Below are 12,095 nucleotides of genomic sequence, written 5' to 3' on the forward strand. Positions count from 1 at the left end.
TTTAAGAGTTCACCTTATTTTTTTTTTCTTGCCGTATAATATTGGGTGGTGTTCTTCACACCACAGAAAACCAAAAAAAAAAAAAAAAAAAAAAATTGAAGACAACGCAGGCCTTTTAAATTAGTTGTTAAGTAGAGAATGAAATCCAAAAGATGAGTGAAATTCATAGAGGAAGCAATGAATGATGAAAGTGAAGGAGAAATCAAACGGATTCAGGAATTTTGCTCCTATGTGTAGAGCTGAAAGATGTATGCCAGAACAGACACTTGTTTGAGCCCAAACTCCTAGAAGCAGTATTTACAATAGCCAAAGGATGGAAGTAAGCCAGGTGTCTGCTGGTGGTCGACCATGTAAAAGTGTGGTGTGCACATATACTCCAATAGGAAAGAAATCCTGAGACTTGGTGCTGAAGGGATAAACCTTAAGGCTATTGTGTTGGTAGAAGGAGCCAATGACCACTGTTTCATGATTCCACAAACAGACCTTAATAGCTCAGTTCACGGAGGCAGAAAATAGAACGGAAGTTTCTTGGGACAGAGGTACTGTTCAACGGGCCCAGAGTCTCAGTTTTTCAGGAGGGTGGGCGGTGGTGGCTGTGACACAGGAATGTGGATTTGCACAATGCTAGCAAAGTGCGCACTGGAAATGATGACAGTGTTTTAAACAGCAAGTAGTTTCAGATAGGCTGCTCGAGAGAGAATCGAATCGCAGTGTCCCACACCATCAGGGCACCATGGCAAGGGATGAGTCCTCAGTTCCTGCTTAACTTCCAGGCTGTCTCCCCAGGAGGCGGGGGGGCAGGTGGGGGAGACTATTGACCTTGTGCTCGCTGGAAATCACTAGGACTCCTTTAGAACAAAATGAAATGCTGTGTTCAATAATGACTTTCTTCTCCTCCTCAGGGTGTTAAATACCACACTGTTTGAAAGTTGGGAGATCGTCGGACCTTTCCCTTCCTGGTGGGTTTTCAACCTGCTACTGATGCTAGTACTAGGCTTGAACTGCTTCTGGTCTTACTTGATTGTAAAAATAGCTTGCAAAGCTGTTTCAAAAGGCAAGGTAAGCTAAAACTCACTCTCTCCAATATGTCCCAGAAATGTCAGGGTATTTTTGGCTCCTTTGAAATCACTTATTTCTGATTTCATCAAAATCAGTGTTATTCCTTCCAAAACCACCTTGAAACACAAGTCGAAATATTTTCTTCCTATTGGTTCATTTTAAAAGTTTCTCTGTTACTTTGTGGATGCTGACACCCAGCCTCTACAGTTTTAGATTTAATGTTGGCATACTATTTGTTGTGGATTTTTTTTTTCCTTTTTCTCCCTTGGACTTTCTCTGATTATTTCTAGTGAGCAGAAATTTAATTTAATAATTTGTTTTCATGAAAAGGATTGCTTGGTGTCATGGGCACATTTTTAAGCTGGCCTTTCTCTCAAATCGAAGAGTGAATGCATTCATGACTTCTCCAATAAAATTGACTCGTCTCTGTTTTTTAATGGAACCATGGGGCTGACTTAAATAAACCTTCCTGAGCCCCAGCCCCTTTGCCTAGAGCAGTGACGTTTCCAGCTCATTCTCCAGGATGTTTTCTTACTTCCTGTTTGTTCTCTTCTTCCTGCCACCCTGGAAGGCTGGGAAGTGGAACCCTTTGCATGTAAGTTTCTTGTCTTCTCTCTTCCTGGGTGACATTTGCCTGCTGGCGGGGTGCTGAAGGGCTTTGTTCTGGTCATTTTCTTACATCTAACCCGCTGGCACTAAGGAAAGCTTTGGGGCAGTTGTCGTTTCCATGAACTACAAAAGACACCGGGGGAGTGAGTGCCACCATGGCCCGTTTATGTGAGCATGTAAATCTTGCTGATCAGATGGGAAGGGAGGTTGGTTTGTTTTTTGTTTTTTGTTTTTTTCTTGGTGCCTAACATGTTGGCTAAGAGACTGAAACAGAGCCCTGTGACATGAGAGAGACGAAACTAGTTGATCTGTGTGGTGCAAAAAGGAGACCTGGGTTACCCATGTCCTGATGGTCCGAAAACAGAGGGTAGCACATGAGCCTCTGACCTCATCGAGGGAGGTCCACAGTATCTGCCCCTCCTCAGGAGACATCTGGGCAACTTGTCATGGTCTATGGAGCCAGTCCTCAGCATCACCACCTATATAATCCCAAAATATTTTGATCAACTAATTTCTTCGGAGAGAAAGTTCATTTTTTCCCGGTGACTTCTTACTCTTTGAAATGAACTCGTGTTTCTTTTGAGATTTTTCTTGTCTTCATTTGGACACAAATTAAATCAACATGCATACTCCGGGGAGTCTGATAATAACTAAGGATGAAGGATGCGGTAGATTCGATTACTCGTGTCCTTCTGGGGTTGCTATTTCCACCAGGCCTGTCATCTTCCCTCTAACTGCTATTCCTTCATCTCTGTGAAGAAATGATCACTAATTACACCCTGCAGCTTTGGCTTCAGGATGCCTTCTCGGCCGCTGCTGCTCTCACCTAACAATCAGATGACTCCTGTCCGTGGGCTCTTCCTGGGGATTATTTTGAGACATTCTAAGTTGTCATTTTTCTTTGACAGTGTCATAGCTATGGATTTTTCCAAATGTAATTTAAAATTATCTACTAGGCATGCACATTAATGCTCTCTGCTTAGCGCCTTACTTTGGGACTAAATAGACTTATAAATATAGTGGAGCTTTACAGTAATACTGTCTTTATGACTCATGCCTTTGAAGTTGGGATTTTCTTATCCCCTCAATCATTTGTTGCCTTGGTATCTACGTTTGTTGTTGTGTTTTGTTTTTGAGTGAGATGGTCTATGTGAGTTCACTCTCACCTCAGAGGGCTTTGAATTGGTGATCATCTGTGTACAATATTTAATCCATTGCTGGTTAGATTGGAAGAATAGTTTTCAGCTTTTACTTTCGCCCATCTCTACCCACTTGCAAATGATGCCGTACTCACTCCCTAATGGCTTCTAGGTAGTAGATTCCACAGCTCTCAAGTCGATGTGACAGTGTCGAGGAAAGGATCTGATATGAAAAGCCCCCAGGAATTCTGAAACACCTTCCAGAGACTCTGACAGTCCCTCAGCCCAGCCCCTAGGGAATCACTGAAGACCAGGCAGGGAAGATTTCCATGAAGCCACGCCAACAAGATCCTCTGGCCATCCAACTTAATAATTATGTGAACTGAGCATGTGGATAGGTACCTAGAATCCCAGCGCTCTGGAGGCTAAAGCAGAATTGCTGCAAGTCTGGGCTACACAGTGGGACATGGTATCGAAATAAAAATGGACTAATTAAATAAACAGTGCACTTACTTGACGATCTTAAGACCCTCTAGGTTAAAATCATGGCTATAATTTAGACTTACAGAGAAGGGCATTCAAATTATTTCAGTTTTAAAAATCAATATAATGTTTCCTTGCTACATAGTAGGATTTTTTTCACATTTCATGTTAACATATAGACACATATCCTAGTGTCTTATTTTGCTGTCCTCATTACTTAATGAAACTAAGTGGAAGACTGAAGAAATTGGCATATAATAAAGGACTTTTGAGGATCTGGCCAGTAGATTTCTTCCAGGCAAATATTGAAGCCCTGTCTCATCTAGAGGATCTTTAGAGTGCCCTCGGGTGCCATGTGTGACTATGTCACATCTAAAATAAAAATTCAAAGTAATTTTAGCAAAAAAAAAAAAAGAAAAGGAAATTAAATATAAAACAATGAATTACAATGCCAAATAGCAATGGTTTGCTTTAATGATTTGAGCTAGGATGTGAATATCTCTATTAGCATGGTAATTGAGAGTTAGCCTTAAATAATTGTCCAGTAGAATGTGGTTATTAGTGCATAAATGGACTCATTTGCACCCAGTTCCTAAAGTGACAGCCTAGTAGCATAGAAGCCACTATCACTATGAGTAGGGATGGGATTCGAGGTCTAGACATTCTCCATCATGAAGGATACTCTTCAGGCTCTGTGATGTCTAAAGTCACTTACATTCTTCCTAACCTACTTTGTTGCATACATTACATCCCTCCAGTGAGGAGAGCATACTACCATGGCAGTGTTTCTCTCTCTCTCTCTCTCTCTCTCTCTCTCTCTCTCTCTCTCTCTCTCTCTCTCTCTCTCCCCTCCCTCCTTCCCTCCCTCCCCCCCTCCCCCCACCCTCTCTGTAACATGTGAGAAAGTTCCTCTTCATGCGAGATTGCATGTGCTGCTGGGCATGCCGCACCATGCTGGTCCTAGGAGCTGGTTACACTCCTATTCTTGTATTCTGCAGGTATCCAAGGATGACCGGAGCGATCTTGAATCTAGCTCAGAAGATGAGGACTCAGAACCTGCAGGGAAGAAACCACACGCTTCGACAACCAACGGAACCAGTGGTACCAACGGATATCTCATAACTGGTCCATGTTCCATGGATGACTAATTACCCAAAACTATAAGTCTTCAACAAAGTGAACTGTTCGTTCCTGGAAGTATTTAATAAGTTGCAAATGCGGTTCCTTTCATGATATCTCATCACCAGAGACAAAAATTAGGATTCTCAAAGCATTCTGAATAGTGTCCTGCCATGTGTCCTGTCTGTGAATGAAGAAGAAATCCCATTCTCTCTATGTAGGCATGCTGTATGTGACTGACACAAGGAAACAGTGTTTGCATTTGTCTCGGAATATTATTTATTTTTTTGATTTGTTTGTAAATCTGTGGACAGGCAAGGATTCCCTCGCTCCTTTTACTCTGGGCTCATGACTGACCGTGAAGGAGATGCTCCATCTGTTTCTACCCCTTTCTCATGCTGTAGTCCAGTGTGCCATGAGCATCAGCTGACCTTATCACTTAGACCAAGTAAAACCCCATGAAATATCCTCACGCAGTTCCCGATAGGTTGGCTTTCTTTCCATTCTGCACCCATTTTATAGTTGCCCATGTAGTTGGTGACTGTTGTCCCGTGTGAGTCTAAACAGGATGAACCAGGCATTTTAGCTGTCACTCTTTGTGGTCAATTAGCAGTTCAAATGGAGAGAGAGAGCTAGTAGGGCACTTTGGGATTTTGTATGAAATTGCTTTGGAATAGATTTGTCTCTTTGGAAATTGCTTTGTCTCTTATGCACAAACTTGAGATCTCATTAGCGTGGTAGATAGTTGGGAGTTGACCTTGTTGGGAACAAAGTTCCTTTGCTCTCCAGTGAGGCCAGTGGTCTGATTCTGAAACAGTGTGGCCAGCTTAAGCTCACAGACAGGAAGGGACCCACAGACTGCGGACTTGCTCTGTGTTCTGGGAATCACAGGAGGCTAGCAACTGACTTCCACCAGGTCTTGCCTCAGTTCCTACTCTATTAGCACAGTCTTCCGTCCTGCCGTGTGAAAAAGAAGCTAAGAACGTTTTGAGGCAGATAAAGAGGGAATCTTTTAAGAGTTGGCAAAGACTAACTTCATGTGAAGCACTTTACTGCCACCAGCTCTCGAGAGAAAGCCTCATCTAGGATTTGACTTGTTTTATTTTGCTGAGAAAAAAATAAGTCCAGTGGGAGAAAGACCATTTACCCTTGGCCTTTCTCTTTAAATGCATCCCACAATGACTTTCTCATTGCTAGAAGCATCAGGCTTGCACTGCAAGTTGAGTTTGTTTCATTTACTGTTTTGAAGACTCATGGGGACCCCTAAGGATTTTTATTCAAGTGGAGCTATTTCCAGAAGAACATCAGAACTTCTACTGGACAATGGCAGTGACAGCCATGAGAAAAATTACCAAAGAGTAAGTTCATGAGAGCATCCCCTCCTCCCCAACCAGGGCATTGTCACTGGTGTGTGGCTACGGCAACCACACAGGGGAGCCAAGGACTTTACCTCATCTCATCTTTAGTAAAAAGGGAATCCAATGGTAATACAAATACTCCTAAGTCAAACATCACCTAAAACAGGAATCTAAAGTAATCAGGGCACTGAGCAGCCAACAGCAAAATGCTGCAGTGTATGTCTGTCCTGCCCAGAGCCATCCACATTTCCCTTGATTTTTTTAAATTAAATCTTCATACCCATCCTTTGAAGCCTGTGGGTGAATAGTTAAGAGAAGACTCCAAAGAACTCCGGCTGCAGTGTTAGATCTTTCTCCACCCAACTACAAAGCAGTATTTTCTGGTATGGTCCAGATAATAATTTTAAAAGCTTGGAAACATGTCTGCTTGTTGCTGTAGAAGACAAGGCAACTGACTGTGTGTTTTGAGCCTTGCTGATTTATTAACCCAAACAGTTGTGTGTCTAGGAGTGAACCTTGGAAGTGTTTGAGTTTATGAGACCAGTGATAAGACACCAAAGTGCATTTGTACAAATACAGATAGATAGAAAACAAAGCAGTGTTGAGGAGGTGAGCCTTTTCCTGAGCTGAGCTAAGGAGCATGCCCATCTTGCTTAAGTGTCTGGGCCCCTCCTCCTCCTCCTCCTCCTCCTCCCAGGGGTGGCATGAACTTGAGAGCCACAGTATATTTGAATTTGAACCAAGTGACCCTTTTTTGCACAGAAGAATTTTAAGATCAATTTGTACAAATTCAGAAGAGGTATGTAAAAATGAAGTAAGTTGATTCTGCCCGTATCAAAGGCAGTTCTGAACCTGCTAGAGTTAGGGATGTGCTTTCTGACTGACACCAGTAACTTGACCGGTTCGTCTACTGTGTCTGTAGATTTTTGTTTCATTTTTGCATTCTAGAGAAAATAGTTCCATTTGGTGAATTGAAATGGTGTTTGTAGGCTTTCCCTGGAATAGAATATATCTCTGTCTGCTCTTCTCCCATAGTGACTGGATAAGACTAAGCACAGACACTGTGTGAGGAATCTTGTCCACCCATGCCCTGCCATAGCCGTCAGAAGTGTGATTTCTAAATCCAGTTGTAGGTTAGTCTGAGTGGTGGTCTCATTAATTATCATAGTCTGTGGTGATGTCCCCTTCCTCCTGGTTGCATTCACATTTCCCAGGGTACCAAGGTGTGTGTAGAAAGGACTCTAGAAAAAGTAACTTGATCACCAGTGTTATAGCTTACCTAGATTTAGTGGGGGGAGAGTAGGAAATCAAGTAGAATTTGGCCTTGAGTCAATAAATGATATAGCCGTGTGTGGTTTGTGTGTGTATACGTATGTTCCTCCAAAAAACAATAAAACCAAATTAGTACTGATTCACCTTCATCCATCCTGTCATAAAGAGATACATTCACATGTACTGTAGAAACTTCCCTTCTCCTTGGTTTTGCCTCCCACCTGCTGAGAGGAGCCAAACCCTTCCAGCCTCTTATCCACAGAGCTCCCTGAGAGAGAACCCAGGCCCTGAGCACCTGCTGTCACACTTAAGCCAAATCCAGTTCGCTCTCTCAAACTTAGTCCTGTGGACGATGAGAGGAGAGGAGCAACCAGAAGGACAGTATTGTGGGTCATTCGGGTGTTCGTTGTAAAAATGAGGGTGATTACCATTTAACCCCAGGGTTCGAATGCTGCTGAATTGCCAAACAGAGGACATCCCCAATCCCCCTCTGATCATGCCCCTGGCATCTGACAGAGAAGAACAAGGCAGAAAAGCCAGGGAACAAGCAAGGCTAGATCAGATCTTTAGTTCATCTGATGGGTGAGTCTCCAAATGTCAAATTCTCATCTGAACGCAGCCATATACTCAGCCACAGTGCTGCACTCCAGGATGGGCTGCCTGTGCTCCTGTGGTCCCAAAGGCACTGAGAGGCAATACTGTCTGCTTGTGTGTAAGTACACTCAGTGATGCTCATAGAATAACAAAATCGGCGCAGGACACGTTTCTCAGAACGTGTCCCTATTGTTACGTGACATACTTGGTAGAGTTTGAGTTTGAGCAAACTGAATGCCTTCCTTCATCTTAGATAGAAAGGGTCTGAATCTTCCACCTTGCATTTAAATCTCATTGTTATTTGAGCTAAGCAAAGATGGGACTTGGTCGTAGTTTGTCTGTTAAAAATGACTTCTTTGTGGTTTACGTATGTCTTTGCTGACAAGCTCTTCTGAGAGAATGTATGAGTACCCTTGATTATCTCCAACCCCTTCATCATCTTGTATTAGTAATCATTTGGGTGGAAATTAATGCCAAAGTTGCTTGGATATTTGAGTATTTTTTTTTATTTGAAGTGTAAAAAGTATACAAATTTACTCCAAAGGTGTATGCAGGTCCATTGATCATTATGGGCAATGATGTCATTATATCCAGAGAGGCTTCAACACCTTTGGAAATAAAAGGTTAAGTGTTCACATTTTATGTGGTGTTTGTGGTCTTAAGGCTCTTACTTGCTTATTTTCTTGTCTTTAACTTATTTCTGCTTAGTAAATAAGGAACTGTAGCCCTGAAATGTTTCTAACATCCAAATGAGAAAAAAGTCAAGTAAGATAAAAGTCAGCCTTAAAGGAACGTGATCACATGGCTCTTTCAGGTTGTTGTGTAGAAAGAAAGAAATGGAGAGAGCCCTGTTTACTGCACTCACCTTCCAGTATGCTGTCCCTGGCAGGAAGGATTGCAAACAGTTCTTTTAAAAAGTGAAACAAGGCTTTTTCCAGATGTATTCTTTCCAAGATCTGTTTCTCTTGCTGAGTTGAAATTGTGCCATTCTCCAAATGCTATAGACTAATTAGCTACATTCTACCAATCACGTTTTAGATCTACGAAACAAATGGGCCAAAGGAGGACCCTGTAGTTTACCTGTGTGTACATGGCACCAGCTCGCCCCTAGGGGGCGCCAAGCAGATGTGAGGGAGCCCTGGTCACAGCTGTTGAAACTCCTCTAACCAATACTTAAAGGTAGCTACTTTTCATAAAGAAAATTGTATTGAAGAACATAAATCATCATAAATAATGGAATCTGGAGACACCCCGATGAGAACCTTAGCCTCTTGCATAATTTTGTGTCTTGAATTTAACCAAGAGCCTTTGAAATGAATGCCATTGGCAGATGGGTCCATGGAGGCCCCACCAACTCTAACAAATTAAAAAGGCTCTGCCACCGGATGACATCTGTATGGAACTGGGCATTTTCAGGATTGCCAGGAAGTGATGAGAGGGTACTGTTAGCCTAGAGTCTGTCCTGCTTGTCTCATTCACTTACAGTCCTTTTGGCCTCCTGGAACTCTGGTAACAGAAAGCCAAATGCTAACATGTCTCTGCTTTCAGTTTCCCGGTGACCCTTAGATTGGCTCTTCCCACACCTCCTCCTCTGCCTGGTCCCATTTTCCTGGGAGGGAAAAAAAAAAAAGCCTGTGCCCATGTACATGTGTTTTCTGAACCCAGGTCCATGAATGCTTAGCTTCCTGTATTGTGAGTTGTCTGGGAACCAAGGTACAGCAGCAGTCATCATAGTTTCTATGTTCAGTCAAAAAAAATTGATTTCATTCATATTTCTTATCCTTTTTGCCTACAGTAAATGTCATAAGCTATCTGTAAAACTGTCCTTAATGTGAAGAATTTTTTTTAAATGTTAGCTACAAAACTCTGGAATATAATGTTGTGATTCTGGAACTTCTTGCTCAAAGGTTAATTAACATAAATGTGGAAAACACTCCAGTTTGATTTCCCCTAAGCTCACAGTTTTCATAACTCCTTCACCCAAGTCATTTTCAGTGACCTTTATGGCCTTTTGCTGTCATAGAAAAGGATGGTGGTTAATTTGGGGATGTGTTTCTCTTTTCCAACTTTCAGCGAGAACTAGGGTAGGTGCTGGAAGCTCTTTGTTCCCTAAAGACTGTTCAGTCCTTGAGCATCTGTCAGAAGTGAAATGGTGTACCATTAGCCAATTAGAATTCTTCTGTGTACTGTTACCGTGTTTTGCTGATTTTTATATGGAAATATAATTATTCATTCTTGATCTTTGGAAGTAATCATTATTATGAGGATCATTTTACTTTGGAAACACTTTCATAATAAAGATAAGCATTAAGAGTACAGCAAAAGTGTCCTTTACTGTAAGCCCCGACCAACTGAACTGGGAACACATCAAGCATTCCTGGGTGGGGTTTTGTCAGAGCTCTGCCATCCAGTCTTCTCTTACAATTCTCCCAATCATTGTGATCACTGAGAACTAGTGTTATATCATCGTATGCTAAAATATTTCCTTGAAATTTAGGATGCAAAATCTTCAACGTTAAATCGCATAGAACCCTCCATCCTGGAATCATGATTTATAGCGAAAGCTATTTAAATACATCAGATGATGCTGATTTTTCCAAATTGTGAAGGAGGCACTGATAACCAGTACCCAAAGCGGCCCATTTCTGTGCATGTGCCTCAAACAGCTTGGCCAATGACATCTTCTTGGGATCTGGACTCCCTACCACTAGACCTTTTCCTCACCTCTGCCTCTGCTGAGGGATTCTGCCTTTCCCACACTGCACTTCCCATCAGTGCTTATATCATGCAGTATCTCAAAAGGCATAAAATAGCTGGGTGTTGGTGGCGCACGCCTTTAATCCCAGCACTTGGGAGGCAGAGCCAGGCGGATCTCTGTGAGTTCCAGGCCAGCCTGGGCTACCAAGTGAGCTCCAGGAAAGGCGCAAAGCTACACAGAGAAACCCTGTCTCAAAAAACAAAAAAACAAAACAAAACCAAAAAAGGCATAAAATAGCACCAAAATGCATCAAGACACCATCGAAAAAATCAAAATTTTCTAAAAAAAAAAAAAAATCTTAGAAATGTAGTGATCATTCTGAACAGCAATAGAATCCATTAAGTTATTCTAGTGACATCAATGACGGAAATTTCTCTGAAACACAAAAAAACAAACTCTAAGAAAATACATCCTTTGGGACGTTATGAACTCTTCCGGTTCTAGGGAGGCTAATCCAATACTGGGACCATGTTCCCCAGTAGCCAAAATGCAACTTGCTTTTCCCCAGACCCCTTCCTGCTAGGACAATCACATCAAACCTGAGCATATATGTTATTTCTGCCTCCTGATTCTTGATCTACCAATCTGCCCTTGCTTCAACCAAGAGAGTGGCGACAATGTCAGCATCACTCCAAGAAGGCACGAGACACAGCAGAGGGAATAGGCTGGCAGGACCTGCTGGAGTTCCGGTGGTTCCTCAGAACCGATCATTGTGCTGCTTGAAGTCTTGGCATCTCAGTTTTTGATTATCCCCAAAGACTAAAACAAGAAAAACTAAGAGTCATGGTTTGGATATGAAATGCCCCCCTCAGGCTCGTGGGCTGAAAGCTCGGTTCCTTACAGTGGTTCCGTTTGGTGGGTGGGATGTAGATGAAGGAAGTGGCTCTCTAAGAGCAAGCTTTGCAAGGTGACACCTCGTCCCCAGCCCCCTCCTTTGCTTCCTTTTTGCCATGAAGTGAAAACCTCACGGATGTTCCTGCTGCCATGATGTTCTGGCCAGGGCCATGATGTCAAACAAGCACATTCCGAACCCCCCGAGACCATGAGCCAAGATAAGTTCTTCTCCCTTGAAGTGCTTGTTCAATATTTTTGTCACAGTGATGCTAGCATAATTAACACAAATTAGATCGTTCCTAAGCATTGAAACTTTAAAATTCTGTAAAGCTGATAGAAGTGAAAGCCGCAAGTCACTGTAGGTAGATAAGTTGAAGAGCAAGGGAAAAATATGTTTTTAGTGGTACAAGCTGGATTACCAGATGAAATCAGAGTAGATAAGGCACCTACCTCTCTGCGTATGAAAAGACATTTTCTCCCCCTGTGCTGATAACGGATGCCAATGAGAGGGAATCGTGTAGAGGAAAGGCTGTGCTGTGAGGGCTGTGATCCTGGTGTCCTTGTGTCTCTGCCACCATTGGCTGAACTCAACCAGAGAGCTACCATGCAGAGCACAGGAGCTGCACACTGCAGGACTGAGTACCTCAGTGCACCCAGCAGAGCAAAGATCTGGGGCAGCAAACAGCACACAGCATCAGGCCAGGACCCCTGGCTTCAGCCAGGACTTGGTGCATCCCACAGCCCAATCAATGTTGCAGAAGCATCATTCAGTACAAAAAGAAAATGTGCTCCGTTGGGATAGAGATGGGTAAGTCGTGAGCTATCAGCAATGAAAACTCCATCTGTTAGAGAAAAGCAAAGAGAAAGGAG

General features: G+C 42.7%; 1 protein-coding gene across 2 annotated transcripts in view; it reads left to right on the forward strand.

The window, feature by feature from the left end:
• The window catches only part of Cers6 (ceramide synthase 6), a 251,512-nt gene extending 241,561 nt beyond the window's left edge, over positions 1-9,951 (forward strand). Inside the window, exons 9-11 of one of the 2 annotated variants that reach the window (XM_028882011.2) lie at positions 903-1,059; positions 1,631-1,654; positions 4,289-9,951. In XM_028882011.2, coding sequence (XP_028737844.1) covers positions 903-1,059; positions 1,631-1,654; positions 4,289-4,438 — 331 coding nt within the window. In that variant the 3' untranslated portion in view covers positions 4,439-9,951. The remainder of the gene's footprint in view (positions 1-902; positions 1,060-1,630; positions 1,655-4,288) is intronic. The other variant, XM_028882012.2, reaches the window with a different exon arrangement.
• Positions 9,952-12,095: the final 2,144 nt, after the last annotated feature.

This window comes from Peromyscus leucopus, chromosome 4, assembly GCF_004664715.2.
Source record: "Peromyscus leucopus breed LL Stock chromosome 4, UCI_PerLeu_2.1, whole genome shotgun sequence".
Classification (NCBI taxonomy): domain Eukaryota; kingdom Metazoa; phylum Chordata; class Mammalia; order Rodentia; family Cricetidae; genus Peromyscus; species Peromyscus leucopus.